Source organism: Elaeis guineensis, chromosome 5 (assembly GCF_000442705.2).
Source record: "Elaeis guineensis isolate ETL-2024a chromosome 5, EG11, whole genome shotgun sequence".
Lineage (NCBI taxonomy): Eukaryota > Viridiplantae > Streptophyta > Magnoliopsida > Arecales > Arecaceae > Elaeis > Elaeis guineensis.
This window is the reverse complement of record NC_025997.2, coordinates 17,567,621-17,586,557: the sequence shown is the minus strand read 5'-3', so window position 1 is coordinate 17,586,557 and position 18,937 is coordinate 17,567,621. Positions and strand designations below refer to the sequence as shown.

The 18,937-nt window shown below is 36.9% G+C and overlaps 1 protein-coding gene across 1 annotated transcript; it reads left to right on the top strand.

The window, feature by feature from the left end:
• The first annotated feature begins 3,252 nt into the window (after positions 1 to 3,252).
• LOC105045060 (BRCT domain-containing protein At4g02110) lies at positions 3,253 to 17,232 on the top strand. The gene is given in 12 exon segments (XM_010923222.4): positions 3,253 to 3,559; positions 3,713 to 3,802; positions 3,907 to 4,011; positions 5,468 to 5,569; positions 8,953 to 9,037; positions 10,912 to 10,978; positions 11,117 to 11,161; positions 13,680 to 15,845; positions 16,134 to 16,195; positions 16,198 to 16,349; positions 16,457 to 16,478; positions 16,481 to 17,232. Coding segments are annotated over 12 exon segments (3,540 nt in total). The 5' UTR covers positions 3,253 to 3,457; the 3' UTR covers positions 17,023 to 17,232.
• The last annotated feature ends 1,705 nt before the right edge of the window (positions 17,233 to 18,937 follow it).

Here is an 18,937-nt window from a genome sequence, read left to right as displayed (position 1 = left end):
CAGCGCTCACTAGAACTCTCAGAATCAGCCATTAAAGGGTGGAGAAAGAGAAAGAAATGGAGAAAACAGAAAGGGAGTCAAGAAAAATTGATAAAAAAAAGGAGAGAAATCAGAAAACCACTGGGGCAGCAGAGAAATCTACCTACAACTGCATAAGAGACAAGGATGGTCGATCAGAGGAAGTCTTAATCAAAGATTGTTGGCAACCCAAGGAAGCTGAAGGAGATGGCCGGAGGGAAAGCTTCTCAAAGAGTTTGGAGAAAATTGAAAACCTAGCTCAAAAAAAAAAGAGGAGAATGGTCTGGAGATATAAGGAGGGACAAAAGAGGTTACGATCCTTTTTTATAGGCACAAAGAGGTCAATACGACCCAGATATCGAATCTCCCTTGGCTGTCGGATGGTTGACAACTGGCACACCCCCATTAGCCAACAAAAGCTGACAGATCGCTCATTTATGGATTACACCTGAAACAAAGCATGCCATTGTTCGAGTCTCGCAAAACCACCCCATTTTTTTCGATTATGATTAACCCTTGTCATGACCCTTCCTTTCTTTGAAAAGGCAAGGACACATCATTTCAGTTGAGACAGAGGTGTGTCTTCGATGGCCATAGATCAGTATACTCCCTTTATATGGACCTTTCATGATCCAAACTCAAGAGTAGAGGGCATGTATTGGGGGATGATACATCACCCATGCCGAAGACATGTGCCAAAGGGAGACCCATGATGAAGTATGCAAGGTCGTCGCCACAACATTGATCAGAGATAAATGAGTACAATCCCTGTTGTAGATATGTCATCCAAGAACTGTGGAAAAACTATGCTGAAGGGAGTCATTTAATACATAATGAAGCAATAGAAGATCTCATTTTGAACCACACCGATCTTCACTCTCTAACTAGCCTTTTTGAATGAAGCTTCCTAGTGGGAAGCCCTGCCACTCCTGCTTCGTCCGTCAATCCTAGCTTTGATTGTCGATCTTAACTTCGACCGCTAATCTAGACTTTGGCTATCAATTTTAGCTCTATTCGCAGGTCCTTAGCCACTAGCATCAGAGTGACATCCGGATATCAGACATCGATCTAAAAAAGGTCCTCCATCCAGTATCGTCTTCGATCGAAGGATCCCTTACCAATCCTCGCCCTTAGCTGCAGGCTGCATTCCCTTTAACTATTGCTAGCTATCGTATTTGAAAGGATTGACCCCCATGCCATCCCATCAAGTCACATCACTCTACATGGGACCACACCTCTCTAATAGCTGCCTACGTGCCAGGTGAAGTCCTATCAAATCATACCACACCTTTGAGAGTGGCTGACTGCACACAGAGTAAGGTGATATCCACCATCGAAAAATATACCAGACATCATGGGATGGTATGATTGGAGAGGTCAGAATGGCCTCCAACTATCTTTCCCCTTATGGCTCTCGTCTCTCTATAAATAGAGGTAAAAAAAGGATCCTCTAGGTATGTACACTCACATCCTAAAACACTCTCACACTCCTCACCTATTTTAATTTTTTGACTTCACCATCAGAAGGTTCCTATCGGAGCCAACTTTGATCAGAATTTATTTTGTAGGTCTCGTTGTGTCGATGATTTTTAGTCAACTCTAGTCACTCCGACTAGAGTCAAGAACCTGCAGCAACTGTTTCAAAAAAAAATATTCTAGTAAAAGTTTTACTACATGCAGCAACTTTTAAATAAGTACCAAAGAGGTGAGGCAAAAAAAGAACATGAAATTTTTCAGAACAAATGCATTGCATCACAAAAAGAAGGGGAAAATAAAAGATGAGGCTAATGACAAACAGGGGATATGGTTACCTCAGCTTGCCATGTGCACGAAGGTAATAGTATTAACCCTGGGATTCCAGCTCTCCCCGAGCTGGCCAACATGGACCGTTTTTGCTATGGCGGCATTTGTGTTGGGTTCTAGGTTTTGGGAATGAGAAAAGTTTACACCAAAACATTAACTCACACTACCATAAAATGGTTTAATTAATCTTCCCTTAGTGTTTTGGTGAAAAATAATGCTACACCGAGTAACGATTGCAATTATATTTATTATATGTTTGGATGCCAATGAGAATAAGAAATGTTGTTCGGATGCTATATAGATCTGAGTGAATGAAAAAGATGAATTTTTATGAAATTTGAATAAGTTTGCCTTTCAAGTCTTTCATTGTTATTATTTGATCAAAAAAATATTTTATTATTCTCTAGCCATAGTATCTAAGATATAAATTATATCCAATATAATAAGGATGAAAATGACGCACAAAAGCTTGATAGCTTAGTCTAATTATTTTATAATAAGCGAGCTTCCATGATTTACCTTAATTTTTTTTCATCATATTTCAATTTATATCATTTTTTTTTGATAAGATATATATTTTTTTTCATACGTACTTTTTGGAACTCTCCCCTGCTGTTCTAGTTCCAAAATCTCAACCTTTGTTTGATGTTGATTATATATTTCAATCAGAGTAAATATAAAATAAAATTTAAATCTGTTTCAAAAATACTTTTCACATTTCAATCTATCACAGGCTATAGTGATGATAGTCCTTTTAATTTTGAAACTTATTAAGTTTTGACTAGTTGGTCCGCTAAAACTGTGCTAAATTGATTCTTAAAAAAGTTTGAAATTAAATTCAAGTTTGATTATTAATTGAATTTGGGTGTAAGTCTGGAGTTTATTAATTTTGATAAATTTAAACCCTAATATGGACTATCTTGTCTAGTTTGAACGGGATCAAACGACTGAACGAGTTATAGAGTTGTCCTAAGATAAGTTGGGGATAAACCCCATTTATTCCCCTGCAAACAGTGCATTAACATTCCCAAAACGGGCAATCATTTGATTCATCTGCTCCAGAAATAGATGACCAGGTTCTTCACCAGAAAAAGGAATCGAGGATATTTCGGCACCCAAAAGCAGCACCAAAACAACGCTCATTTGCCACGTTTCGATGTCTCCACGGAGAAATTATTGCCTGGACCACGCCCAGATAGACCAGCGCAAATCGTGGAGCACGTGCACGGTGGATAACGCGCAATCGGGAATTCGTGACAATGAAGGATTAATGTGGCGTGTTATCTACCGTGGGATTTGGCTGGTCGACCTGGGCGTGGTCCACGCAACAATTTCTCCGTGATACGTGTGGTACATTTCGTCTCCCGCCACAATACCCCGGTCCCAAAATCAAATTCTCACCGAAAATAGAAAAGAATAAAAAATAAAAAATATTTTTCCCTCCCAATCAAACCGCCCCTTCTTCTCCCGGAAGGAACCGCCCCAAAACCCTCTCCTATCCCGCCGAGCGAGCGAGGGAGAAAGAAAACTCGATCTCGTGTCTTCTTCCTTCTTCTACTCCATTTCTATCTTTCTTGCCTGATCTTTCTTTGGATCTAGGGTTCCATTTCGAGCTCCCCATCTCTCGTCGGCCGAAATGATTCGATCTCGAGGCGCTTCCACTTCGAGAAGCCCTGAAAAGATCTTTGCCGGTGTTCGCTTCGTTCTCTTCGGGTTCGATTCCGTCTCCGAAGCCCAGGTGCGTGCGTCTTCCTTATGCTCATTCATCAGCAGACAAGAAAAAAACAGAGATGAAACGATGTTTTCACCATTAATATCGCTGAAAGATCGAACCTTTTAGTCTCGAATTATTATAAGAGAGTATTTTTTTTTATGCATGTCTTTGTTTCAGTACCGATCGGAGCTTGTTCGAAGAGGGGGCGTCGATGTTGGGCGGTACGATTTGAGTTGTACTCATGTGGTTGTGTCGGGCCGTGTTTATGTGAGTTTCCAACTTTGATTTTGCTTTTTTTTTTTTTTTTTTTTTTTGTGGGGGGGGGGGGGGGATTTTGGTGTTAAGATTTCGATTTTAAATGTGGTGGACAGGATGATCCTGTGTGTGTCGCTGCTCGGAATGATGGGAAAATCCTTGTCACGGAGTTGTGGATCGATGATAGTGTGGATTTTGGGACACTAGCAGAACCCACCAGGGTCAGTTTGATTCCCTCTGTTGCCTACTGTCACTCTCACTGATTCTTGTCTTGATTTAAAAATAGAATAGATTTGAGATACAGGACATGCTAACTGTCGCTCTACAATTGTTACTATGTTTAAGTGAACACTGATGTAGAGTTGTTTAAAGTGAAAACAAATGTTTGTAACTGGGGAAATAAATAAATCATGAAAGTAATATGTTAATGAAAGTTGCTCCACTGTCTGCAACCGTATTTTGTCAGTGGATTAGGCAAGCGTGGAACTATAAAATCATGCTTTTGATATCACAGTGATACCACTAACGAACTTGTGATTTCGTGCTAATCGTAGCATTGGTGACACCTGGAAATTCATTTTTCGTGAGTTTTATTTTTAATCTGTTTTCTAGCCCATTCCTTTCAGTCATATTTCTTTTAGTGCCATTTATTTCGTTAGTGATGCTGCTTTAGTTAGATGTGGCAAAGGCACTTATTTTGGTGTCACTGCTGCTTCAATAATTTTGGCTTAACAAAAATACACAATGGATCTTGAGGGTTACTTTGCTCTCTCTTTCCATAGGTACTGAAACTAAATTGTGCATGCAATAAGAAAGGATGTTAAGTGAAATGGTTTCTGAATGAAATCTTTTAGTTCCAAATGGTTTCTGAATGAAATCTTTTAGTTCCCACTTCTGGATTCTTTCCTTTATTTGAGCATCCTATTATCCTTTATAACCTTCAGTTTGTCAATAAGCTGACTTCAACCATCCACAATCTCTCCATATGCCTCAAAAAACAATGTCTTTGTCCAATTGCCAACTTTAAATAATATACAAGTATGCATGAACACTATGGCAGATGGATCAAGACAATAGACATATAACCCAGGACTATCAAATCATGCTTGGATACAAACTGAGTAATCACCAATTTACATGTCTTGTAACTGAAACTATCATAAATTGACATCTGCTTAAGTCTCACCACAACATTCCAATCCTAGATGTCCTCATATTTCAGGGTCTAGATTCACTTATTATATGACTGTTGATGATATGGAGTGGCAGTATTAAGAAGTGGGCCATCATTATTAAGTGCCGATATGTAGCATGGGGAAGAGATACTTGCTGTCTGATGGGACAGTCTTTCACGAGAACAGAAACTAATCCTTATTTTGCAAAAGTTTGAGGCTTTGGGTTATGGGGGGAGTCCTTTACGAAACATCATCAATATTATCTTAAACTATTTCAAGGGGGCCTTGTAACAGGAATTGATGAAGCCTTTATTTTTATTAATTTATTTATTTTTGCACGTGCATGTTGGATGACCCTGGTCCTTAATAGTGCACTGAATGTTGTTTTTTTTCCAAGCAGAATTTTCTAAAGTGTCGGTTGATTTATTCTGCAGTTAGTTTGTCTGCATTTTAAAAGATTTTGCTTGTTTCTTATGTCAGTTTGATCCATTATCCTTCGCAGATTTTATATCAGCCTGTAAAAGATTTGAATGGTATACCAGGCAGTGAGTCCCTGTTTATTTGCTTGACAGGATATCAAAGGCCAGAACGCGATGATATCATGGTATGCAATTTAACGTATATGTAATTCAATGATTATGAGCTCTATGTAAGTTGCTCCATGAGTACACCACCATGGTTCTGACTCCATCATTGTTGGAAAAGTTAGATTGAGACTATATTCTTTAAATGCCAAACTACCCTTCCTGTTGTTTGATAAACTAACTTTACTTTTGGTATATATAAAAAGATGTGTTTTGTTTTTTTAATTTTTTGTTTTTGTTTTTCTTTTTTAAAACTTAGTAGTATGACCTTGGCTCCACTTGTTGAAATATAGCTCGGTATGATTTGTTATTTCTACATATATACATACTATCTATTCAAAAAGGGCATTCTGGTGCTTGCAAATCCTTCCATTGTGGGGTCTGAGTAGTGTCAAATGTATGTAGTCTTACCCCCACATGCAGAGAGATTATTTCTGTTTTTTAGACCTGTGACACCTAGTTCCCAATGAAGAAACATTACCATCACACTAAGGCATGCATCACATTCGCTCTCTCTCTCTCTCTCTCTCTCTCTCTCTCTCTCTGTCTCTGAGCAAAATTGTTAAATGAGTTTAGAGTTACCCAATCAAAATTGTAGTTTAGTAGATCTCAGTTACTAATTGAGTCATATATTCTTCTAAGCATATTTGTCCAACTAAACTAGCATCCAAAAACAATGACAGGTAGAAGCACCATAGATAAAAATATGTATGAAGGTTAAAAAAATCTATATAAAATATGTATAAATTGAAATTGATTGGTTTCAGAAAGTTTTGAATGCCTATTTACAACCTTGTTATAAGGGTTGGTATTTCAGTCAATTCTTGCATCCTATTTTCTTGTTGAGCTGGTTCCTTGCCTCCCCTAATTAGCCTGGGGAGCAGCAGCAGATCCAGGGGGCTCTGCCAGCCATGTCCTTCCTCAAGTTTGAAAATTTGTGCGATCTCCCTTGCACATATCACAATGGCCCCTCACCCAGGACCTGTCCTGCCTCCTAAAAGGGATCTGGCACATGCTTCATGCTTTGCTGATTTATCCTTATGTCCATATTCCATTGATATAGTACGTAGATCCCTCAGTTATCCTTCCTGTTTGAAATTCCAGTTCAATTTCTCTATTACTTTCTATAATATGATTGTCTGTTTTATAAGCCCATATATAATCCCAAAGAAGTGCACCCAACTTACTGATGGGGATACCATTTTCAACCGGATTTCCCATTTCGGGGTGTGTTTTTTAATTTTTTTTGCATGTTTACAACAAAGTTTTGCTTGAAAGTCTCCTTCGACAAGTATTTTTTTTATTTTTTTTAAAAGTAAAGACCCCCTAATCAAATTTTTTAAATTTGGAATATCTGTTGCAACTAGCAACTATAACATGTTTCCCACCATTAATCTTCTTAACCAAACACATCCTTTATTTCTAGCTTTGCTCCACTCCAGGAGATCATCTGTGGTTCTATCTTTTGGTAGATTTTTCCATGGTTCCTAGACAGCCTTTTGGAGGTCCTACCCATAGATTGTTTTCCATGACTTGCTTCTCCCATCCTGGCTAATCCTTCCCAAGTTGTTGGCTGGTCAATGAGGGTAACTTGTTTCTTGATCCTGTCAAATTGTATATTCTTTTTTAAAAGTAAGACGAGAATGTTATGACTTGTTTATCATAGAATAAATATGTATCTTGTGTTAATTAAAATAGATTTTTAGCTTATATTAGAAGAAAATGTTATTTTTGTTTAGTTGTTTATTGTGTTCCCCTTCTGTTATTTGGTTCTCTTCTAATATGTTGCTCTGCACATATTCTGTGGTGCTTATTCTTTTAACTTTCATTCCTTATATATCTGTATCTTACTTTCTTTTAGGTTTTTGGATTGTGCTTCTAAATTTCTTTTTCACATTTGAATATTCTTAAAACCCTTGAGAAAATTTTTTCTGATTGCTTAAGGATTTATGGATGGTAAATACAATGTGTTGGATAAAAAAATATCTTTTAACTGATTGTTTTGGTGAAGAATTTAATACACACATACATTATACATTTAATACATACAATGCAGCTTCTTTAAATAAATCTCATTTGACAAGACATCTTAAATCATATTAAGCATAATGTCAGTAAATGTTTTACATTTTTATAAACAAGAATGGTTGAAAAATATGTTGTACAAAACTTATATTATTGTTTTATATCATGTGACATTGACCTGCCCAAGCAAGAAATTCTGTCTCTCCCTCTTCTGGGAAGGATAATATTTTCTGTGTTGCAAATGTAGTTTCTTGTAGGATTTTCTTTTTTGTGTTGAACATGATTTAAATTAGTTCATGGTTGCAATAGCTAATGTGGCTAGCAATAGAAAGCTCATAGTTGAAAGCTTAGAAATCTCTGGAAGTAGAACTGTGTAGGGTACAAAAATATGAGTTTCCAAATCCTGACTGGCATCCAAAACCTTCATGCATCTGTCCTTAGGAGTTCTGTCTATCAGCAGCAATTAAACAGTTAACATCACCACAAATTTGCTAAATCAACCTGCTATACCCAAGCTTTTTGAGATGACAAAGAATTCCATATGAAGCCATTCTATCTATGTAACTTGTCATTGCAAGCTTCATTTTAAAAACCTGCAGTATTTAAGGAAAATTCCATTCAACTTGAACATGAGCCTTTCTGTATAAGCAACCAGGTTCCATTCATCATTCTACTCTCTTTTCTTCTTCCTTCACATATGTCAAAAATATTTTATACTTTGTGTGTCAACAAAAGATTTTGTTCATTTCTAGAACATTTTTTATGTCAATGGAGCATTGTCTTTGTTAACCTTTCAATTGCTATTGCTTTCATTCTCTTTCCATACAAAAATATGCTGATGTGAAGCCTTAAGAATTTGTTGTGTGACAATATTTAATGACTCCGAAGTTTGTTTGGCATCTATCTACTTTTAGCACATAGGATGAAAACATATTTAGTTTGATATAATATTATTTGATGATGGATGCTTGTGTCAACTATCTTCTTGCTTTGGTGAAAAATCTCAGACATATTCAAGTATGGAATATTTCTTCAATATTCTATTTGGTTGACACTTAAGCTCCTAGATTATAAACAATTTATTTTCCTTTTGCCTTTTTACTTTTCAGTACTCCTGTTGTCACAATTGCTAAGTGTTGCTTCTCTTTTGTAATTTGTGCATAGTTCAATAATGGTTTGGTCAATCTAATAGTCTGCCTTTATTCATGATTGCTTATTTGTTTGTAGTTGGTATACATGGAAGTCATATCGTAAGCTAGTTATTCATCTAAAATTCTTTATTTGTTAGTAATATTTTTTTTTTGCATTATATCATTTTCCTTTTCTTTGGTGGGATATTGCCATAAATTAGTTTGGCACTGCTTTTTTTGGTTTGTAGAAAATGGTGTCCTTGATGGGTGGTAGGTTTTCCAAGCCTCTGATAGCAAACCAAGTCACTCATCTTATATGCTACAAATTTGAAGGTATATTATTTTTTTGAGCAACTTGGTGGTAATGTTGTTTATTTTCTTAACGAGCAAATCAGATTGTGAAATGGTTTAAGGGTAAAATGAGGGATGACTCTGTTTTGATATTCTGGCAGTGATTTTGTTTTTCTTGGTTTGGTGATTTTGGATGATCACGATCCTTTAGTTTTTTTAATTAAATTTGCAGATGTTATATTCAAATATGGCTCTTGCATGGTAGTGTTTGTATCATTTAGCTCATTTTGGGATCCATCATAATAATGCTAGATATTTTAGGAAATTTGATATTTTCAACATCAGGCACATGATAAATCCAGGAATGAGGGGTAAAAATCTGCAAGATACAGGATGACCACAAACATTTGTTGTAGCTCGGTATCTTTTTCTTTATCATCTTTGTGTAGGCACATGGTCTTGCTTTGGAGCAGCAATTGTGTGACTTGCATATTTAACCTTATTAAGAGTAATTTAGACCATGTTGTCGTTGCAGGGGTGAAACAAGGGATAATGCTTGCGGTAAAGCACAGAGATTAATTTTGCAGTTCTGGTGCTCATTTTTCAAATTTCTGTACCTTGGATTTATTCATAGTAGTATCATATTTTTGTGATGCCTGCATCATGACTTAATTATATGCTTTTCATGGCAAGCATTTGGTATATCTCTACTTGCAACTTTCATTGGTGCTTGATTTCTCAAGCAAACCAAATTTGCAGCCTATTTATTGTTTATTCAGTTTAATCTTGCCACTCCTTTGCATCATCATCCTCTTTAGGCTGCATCTCTTCATTGTTGAGTTCATCACTTCAAGCAATCTCTTGGCTGTCATAGTTGCGGTTAAGGTTATAAATCAGACTTCATCTACAATCATTTCATCTTTGTTGCTTTGGCTTGTGAATGACCTTGAGGTTGTACTGGATTTTGCTGGAATAGTATGGTACTGGGTACAACACACTGTACGAGACTGCATCCCATACTGTCACACTATACCAGTGCCAGACACCTGTCAGAGTGGTATGGCTCGTACTGTCCTGTTCTGGTGACATTTGAAACCTTGCTTGGTGTATTATTGTATCCTTTGTGGTCGCATGCCCTTTATCATCTTTCAAATCTTCCTCTGGACTTCATTCCTATGCCGCCATATAGACAATTGTATTTGTACTTTATCTGCTTTGGTATCTTCTTTTTTATCCTTGTCCCCATCAAAGGAATTTATTGTTCCTTGCATGGTTGGCTGGTTATTCTCATGACAGCCCCTTGGTGGGTGTTACCTGTAGATAGTGTAATATCTTATTATTGCTTCTGCATACATTAAAGCTTGCACATGAATACTATGCTTATTACTTGTACAACTCTATACATTGAATATGTATGAGGTTCTAGATAAACACACTTGTGATGAAACATCTTCAGTGGATATCAAGTAATTGCAGAGATTGTCTACATTTGAATGAAATGATAGATTCCACAAGTCATTGTAAGAGTTTCGCTATGGGATATCAGAATTTTTGAACTGCTTGTGCTGAAAAATTATATATATTTGAGCATTCTATTTTTATCAACATCACTTGTAGGACTTGTAGTTGTCAATGCTTTAGATGTAAACTGTAATGGAGTTCAAACACTTAAGAGGTTATTTCTTAGTGACATCCTTTCATCCTGTGGAGGTTTCTTTGATTGTTTCCATAAGACTCGTGTCTTTTCTTTCATAGATGCTTACATAATGTACGGCTGTATGTGTATTGCATTATACTTGTCTTTTTTGCACAAACATTGTCATTTTTTAACTACTTTTCTCATGAAAATTTTGTTAACTAAAATGCCTTTTGTTACGAATTTGACTTGTTCTAATCAATGTGTTTGTTTTTTCTAGGCGAGAAATATGAATTGGCCAAAAAAGTGAATATCAAACTCGTCAATCATCGATGGCTGGAAGACTGGTACAATTAGATTCAAATTTCTGCCCTTTGGACTTAATAAAAAAGCTAATTTTTCAATGAGAATTATTTTTACTGTATGTTTGTCACCATCAAAAATTTAATTTATGATTTTTACCGCTGATATTGTATTTGTTGCAGCTTAAAAGCATGGGAAATACTACCAACAGATGACTATACTAAAAGGTATGATGCTCCAATAAGTTTGCTTCTTTTGTCTGATTTAGTCTTGTTGGGACTTCATAATTGTGTTGTTTATCAAATGTCACAAATGACTGAGAATGATGTAATATATGCTGACAAAGGTTCCACTCTATCTGTCATCGTTCAGATGACTAAAAAACTGATTACCAACTTTTCATGCATCTGGCTGTTCTGTTGGTCACTCATTGCCCCCCGAAAATGTGGTTAATCAATTTAATATAAGTCCATTCATGTGAGTCAAGTTGCTCAATTTTATGTGCATGCTTTGAAGGTTTCCATTTCCTTTTTATAGATTAATCTTTTGTTAGAATTATTCTTACCAGGTTTTACCAAGTTATCTTTTCTGCTTGTATTTCAAAAGATATGCACAGATTGATGCAACTTATGTAAACACGTGAGATCAGTACCAGATGAGAAACATTACTTAATAACATATGCATCTATGACCCATTTATTGAGCTTTACTTATCTGGACCTCCTTTTAACTTACAGAAAATTCTCCTTTCTTTTGTGCACGTAGTTTATTGGATGTGGCAATGGTGCTGAGCTTGCTTGTAAAATAAAAATCTGGCTCCATCCTGGTCATCCACATGTCATGCTCTGAAATTGGAACCTGGGTGATCTGTTGCCTTTGCCTTTCCCAAATCGAAGGGTGAATTAACCTACAGAAGAACTCATGAAGTTAAAACTATTGGTAAAGCTAGTTAGAGCATAGCTCCCTATGCTATCTTCAAGACACGTACACTTCAGCTAGTTCCATATATAAGTCTAGTTTTCATGCCATGGTTTCAGTTGGTGGATGAGAAGTCATGTACAGAAATATCTTGGTACCCACTATATAGAAAACGATGTCCATAAAATTTTACCTTGGAATTACCCATGCAGACGATGAAAGTATTTTTGCACAAGGTTCCTGTGAGGTCTACAATTTCTCATTTTGCTATGTTTTCTGGAATGAGTAACTCAAGAATAATTTTTAGTTCTCTATTTAATAAATTTCTATTCTTTTACCCCAATTTCCAAGACTTTTTTTTATAGTGCAAGTCCATATCTTAGCATACATGAGATGTTATGATAGATGAGTTATTTTGGTTTGTTAAGAGCCATTATCTAGGAGTTCATATAAATTTACCTTAGATTTGTTTATGAATTTAATGCAAGCATGTGCACAAATAGCTTTCATGCATATGATCTTGACTTTTGGACATAGGTGAATGTCAATTACTTCTATTTGTTATCTTTATTGGAGCTCTAGCATCAGCCATTTTGGTAGGAAATGGTTATCGATTATTCTCATGTCTTGCCCTAGTCAACTGCAAACTATTCGGAGAAGTTAAGATAAAAAGAAGAAAGAGGATAGTTCAGCAACATGCTATCATTTTTGGAGGTACAACTCTTATTTTGTTAGTTAACCGATCACATTAGTTGCCTCCATCTCATTATAATTCTTTCACCCTCTGTTTGGTACGAAGGATGGTTTGGAGGAGGGATGGATAGAGGAGGGATGGATGTGAGAGAGGATGGATAGAAATGATTCCCTCCTCTATTTGGTATAGGAGGATTGAAAAAAAGGATGTATGATATTTGTTTTATATTTTTACTAAACTGTACTTTAATAAAAAAATTATTATCAATTTATAAACTTATTTATACTAAAGAAGTAGTTATATATAAACTTATAATCTTTATAATTTATAATTATATAAATATTTAATTTTTAATTTAATTTAATAGATGATTTTATAAATTAATTATATATGAAATAATTTATTTATATATATTCATTATATAAATAACTAACTAGTTTATAATTTCATTTAAACAGTTAATTTATTTAATACAAATAGTTAACTAAAGATAGTAATTGTAAATAGAAAAATAGAAGGTAATTCTAATTATTTATTTATAACTATGAAAATTATGTACTAAAATTAAAATAATTAGTAACAAAATTTAATAGGATAGATAAGATAAATATATATATAAATAAAATAAATAAAAAAATGAAGAAGTCATATAGTTTTGTAAAAAAACTTAAATGAGGGGTAATATTGTCAATGTAGAAATCCATCCCTCACATGCTCTATCAATCTTTCCTTGCATCCTCTCAATTTGGGAGGATGTAAATTGGTGGGCCAGAGTAGATGTACAATTCCTCATTTTCATCCATGCTCCTTAAAACCTTTTAAACTAAACGGTGGATCATGGCCGTCCATCTATTGTCCCTCTCATGATCCAACCCAATGCACACCAACTGCTTGTTGCATCTAAATTTAGTTTAGGTACTTGTGGATAGGTAGAACAAATGCTCCCTTTCCTTTTTATCTTTATAGTGAATCCATCACATGAGTTTTTCGTGCTTAGTGATTGCTTCAGTCTTCAACTGCTGCTGCATTGCTATTTTGGTTTGTTGCTTTACTGCTTTATGGTGCTATTGACAATGTCTTGCAAATTATATGATTTGAAATTTGATGGTCTTTGATACATTTTTTTGAAACAGTGGCTGGGAATTAGAGATTTTGGAGGCTGAGGCCGAGGATTCGGAAGAAGAAACTGAGGATGGCACAAGGGTCTTGGGTCAGAAGAAACATGCAGGGAATTCTACCTTCCAGGGTGGGATGTCGGTCTCTGTGCATTCTGATGTGTCTATTCCATCTATGGGAACAATTGGCATCCATAAAGATGCTGGAGCATCAAAACAGCCACGCAGTGCTGATGATTCTTGCATGAACAGTAGGTTGTTTACTACACCATGCAAGGAGACTGGTTCTGGACAAGCTTTGGGCATGTCTGACCAGAGCAACAAGGTTCAGGAGGAGTTTAGTCATCACAATGCAGGGGGCTTTGAGCAAGCAGGTGATGGTTATGATGGTGGGTTAACATTCATTCCATGTGATACTAACTTAAATAAACAAGACGACAAATTCTCGACAGCTAAAATAGGTTCAACATCCAGTGCATTAGCTGAGAAATCCGGTAGTCTAAGTTACTCGAGAAGAATTCCTAAGTCAGTTTTACCAGAAGAACTGTCAAATAACTCACTTTCATCTCCTCTAGGGGTCATGAAAGAAAATACACCATCAGTGCTAAGGGAAGGTAGAATGAATGATGACCCTGCTGACATTCAAGGTGCAGCAGCTAATGCAACAATACATCAAACAGAAGCAATCAGCAATGGTTTGCCCCAGAAGAGGAAGATTTCTGTAACAAGAGTTGGCTCCAAGTCTCCTAAGTCAGAATGTCAGGGTTCAAAAAGCTCTTCCCCTCAGAGTCCCTTGGCATACATTAGGTCTGTCCAGTTGGAACCTACAACTGCTATACCTCAGGACAAAAGTGATATTGCTCCAAGAAATATAAACAGCCCAGTGGAAGAGGCTGGTGATTCAAATTCTGTGGCAAACCAATCCAAACCATCATTAAGTTACAGGAAGAAGTCTCTCAAATGTGGGCAGCCTGGTTCAGCGACCAAAATCATTGATAGTGCAAGCTTGCCTTCGGATGATAAGGAGGCAGATTTGCCAAGCTTGAGGCGAGCAACAGGTGAAAGTGTTGTGAGGCAGTTGCCTAACTTGAAATCTACAATTACAAGTGGAAAGGTTTCTCCTGCAGATAGCAAGCTTCTTCCAGATTTGTTGCATGATAGTGAGCCAAGACCGGCAGCAGACAAGCATGCCAGCTTAAGAAACACAGTAAACCACTTTGAGTCATTGGCAATTGAAGGCAGAATTGCAGAAGAGTCTTCAAAGGAGAAGATACCTGAGGTATCTTTTGGTGGTTTAGGGGAATCTGAATGTGCCATTAAATGTGATAATCGTGATAATGCAATGAATGATTTGCCAAGTGCCAAAGAACCTCCAGAATTGCATAAACCAAGGCAAGATGAGGTGGCACTATCTCCTAATAGGAGGGAACCAGAAACCAGAAAGGCATCGAGCACTGCTAGTTCTGACACATGTAAAGGAAACAATAAGAAAGCAGCATCTGGTGCACACATCAAACAGGCTGTCGCAAAAAGGACTATGAATGGTAGACCTAAACTCACTGCAGGCAGTACTAGGAAAGACATGGTAGTTACCAATTCAGATAAACCTGCCACCTTGGACAAGGCTGGAGTTGGATCAGGGAAAGCGGAGGTGGGTAGCAATCTGGAACTTGAGAAGGCAGCCAGTGACGAGATAAATGGGGCAGCTCAATCAGTGCCCGAAGATGTTGTCATGGAAGACAGGATGGAAGTGGCACGGCATCTTATTCGTGCAAGCAACAATAAGAATGTAGCCATGGATTGGATGGCGGCATCAATGGATCCAGAAAAGGAGAACAAACCAGAAAAGGATGGCAGTTTGACTTTTAAGTCAAATGGCAATCAAAGTCGTAAAATGATGCCCCAACATGACGGAAAATTGATGCAAAAGAATAAAGATGCTGCTGCTGTTGATACCAAGAAGATGCAAACAAGGAAGGATGGAAGAGTTATTAGTTTGGAACCTGTATGGTTTATTTTAAGCGGTCATCGCCTTCAGAGAAAAGAGTTCCAAATGGTAATCAGACGTCTTGCGGGAAGGGTTTGCAGGGATTCTCATAATTGGTCCTATCAAGCTACACATTTTATCGCCCCAGATCCAGTTCGCAGGACTGAGAAGTTCTTTGCAGCTGCTGCCGCTGGAAGGTACGTCACAAATAACACAGACGTTCTAGTCATCGACTTTTTATACTTGGAACTAGAATACACGTTTGAGCAAGATTTCATCCTTGCTTAGTTCCAAATCTTGTAATGTATGCTGCTTCATGCCAAATACTATGTACTCCATCATTTACGTTATTTATTCTTGGTAGTCTGTTGGTAATCTGGTGTGAGAAAGTGGCAGTGAAGTGATTTTGCATGATCATAATTTCTTCTAGTTTATTGTCTATTGTTACAAGAAGCTTATGTCCCTTTATCTCCTCTCGAATTCAGGTGGATTCTAAAGACAGACTACTTGACTGCTAGTAATGAGGCTGGAAGGTTCTTGGACGAACAACTTTTGAATGGTACAGGAACGGCCTCACTGAAGATGGTGCTATCAGTTTAGAAGCTCCAAGGAAATGGCGCCTTTTGAGGGAAAGAACAGGTCATGGTGCCTTCCATGGAATGCAAATTATTGTTTATGGAGAGTGCATTGCGCCCACTCTGGTAGCATCTAATTTGTCTATTTATAATCATTTCCAAGATAGATTATCTTCTACCCACTCTCATCAATGCTCATCATTTATTTCTTTTTGTCCTCTCTTCCAAACCAGGACACATTGAAGCGTGTGGTGAAGGCGGAGATGGCACCATCTTAGCAACCTCCCCTCCTTACACTCGCTTTCTGAGGTCTGGTGGTGTTGATTATGCCGTTGTCAGCCCAAGCATGCCACGTGTTGACTTGTGGGTGCAAGAGTTCTTGAGGCATGAGATCCCGTGTGTGGTGGCTGATTATTTGGTGGAGTATGTATGCAAGCCTGGTTACTCTCTTGAGAGGCATGTACTCTACAATTCACATGCTTGGGCTGAGAAATCTTTTGCAAATTTGTTGAGCCGTTCTGAAGAGATTATTGCTGATGCCTCGACGTCGACGCCATCTAAAGAAAACAATGATGATCTCAGCTGCTCAGTCTGTGGGTCACGAGATAGAGGAGAGGTAATGCTTATTTGTGGAGATGAGGGTGGTACAGTTGGGTGTGGAATTGGTACTCATATTGATTGCTGTGATCCCCCACTCGACGAAGTACCAGATGGAGACTGGTTCTGCTCCAAATGTAACACTGATGCCTCCAATACTCCCTATAAGGGTAGTAAACGATCTTCACGCAAACTTGAGTGAGTTTTGCACCCGTCTTGCCGTTAATTTTGTAAACAGTTATTCAGCAGTGTACTTTGTAACACAGACCAAATGATACACTTCTGATGGTCATATCATAATGAGGAATATTAAGGAGATGTACTTTCTGCTATTGTTCTATCTGCTTTATCTTTTGTTATTCAGTTAGATTTTTTGGTGTGGGTTGTATTGCTGCAGGGTTCGAAATCTGAAATAAAATAAATCGATTTGGATAAGATTGGACTGAAGCGATCTTTGCGATTTGATAAAATTTTTTCAATTTGCAAAATCAATTAAGAAATCGAATGGAGATCATTCGATTTTGATCTTTCGATATTTAAGTCAGTTCGAATCTTGAGAACAGGGATGAAAAAGATAGAAGAGCAAGAGAAATTAAGTAAAATTGGAGAAGAACTGGATGGAAATTAAGAATCTGACTTAATTTTTACTGACAGAGTCTTCTCTATTTTAGAGAGTTGAATTTATCAATGGAGGATCTCCGATACTCTATTTATAGAAGGGTTGAGGAGGTCGTTTCAGAGTTTGTTAGATCGTTAAGGAGTCTGTTAGATGGTTAGAAGGCATTTGTAAGTGAGTTGACGACATCTGTGTATATGAGCTGGATATGAGATCGTACTCAGTTGGAACTTGGTTGAGAAAATCGTTGCTAGCATTCACAGAGCGATTAAGTATATACTATAATAGTTCACCTCAGTAGATGATCGGGGTGAAATAGAAATATCATAACATTCATTCCGGATAAGGAGGCATTAAGGTTCAGATTGGTAAATATCCGATTTGAATATTTTTTTGTTAGTTGAGATGTCATCCGGACTGAACGCAAGGCGTTATTTATTCAGATTGGTATAATATCGAGTTGAATCTCCTAATGGTAAATTAGTCTACTGGGATCTGACGTTTTAGATTGATATCTCTTTGATCTTATATGATAATGCCACGTGTCTTGAAGCTGGTTTAGTGCACCATAGGTTGTAGGTAAACCCTCTAAGATAGTCTGAGTCATACTTGAATTGTTTGATGGAGGTTTCATACATGGTTATGCAATTAACTCTTTCTCATTAAACTAAGTTTATCTAAGTAAAAAAACTCGTTTGCTTATTTATGACCTAATGTCGAATAAAGTTATGAAAGATGAGCATAAATGATGCATGGCAAAAATCAATTTATGAGTTGGCAATAGTGGGAGGAAGTTCTTCACATTCTTAATTAATCAAAAGAACCTTAATGCTCGATTAAAAACTAAATTGTTTTTGTGATTTGCTTCTTGGTGATGATCGATAGAGCATAGAGCAAGTCAATAAAGTAACTGCAATACATTTAGGAGAGCCTAGGATGTATTGATCTAATGCGGTTCATATATAAAAAAATATCTCAAAAATTTTTTTCTTAAAAGTAAAAATTCAGAATAGAGATATACAGGAGCAACATGATATAATGAATAAAGAAAATAAGCAATTCAAATTCCAAGCAAAATGGCCAATTTATTTCCCAATGATATAAAGTTACTATAACTGTTCATTTTACAACTGTCTGCATGAAACCCAGTTGACAAACTGTCTGCATGAAACCCTAAAATTCTGTTTGAGACATGGGGATTGTCCTACATTTCAAATCAAGGGATTAGATGGCTTTATGTATATTTGGACCATTCATCTATAAGCTGAAGCTTATGGGATTGTTTTCATTATATGTGACGTTGCTTTTAATGTGAGTAGGCCAGCTAATGTTCTACAAAGATTGTTCTTAAGAACCATGGCATCACTGTTTGGAGTGAGAACATACATGATGCACTCTCTCCCCCCAACCCCACCCCTTTTCATGCGAGGGCCTAATGGGCCCATGGAATCTAAACTTGAGATTGGCCATGAATTATATCACACAGGGGGTGTTTGATATG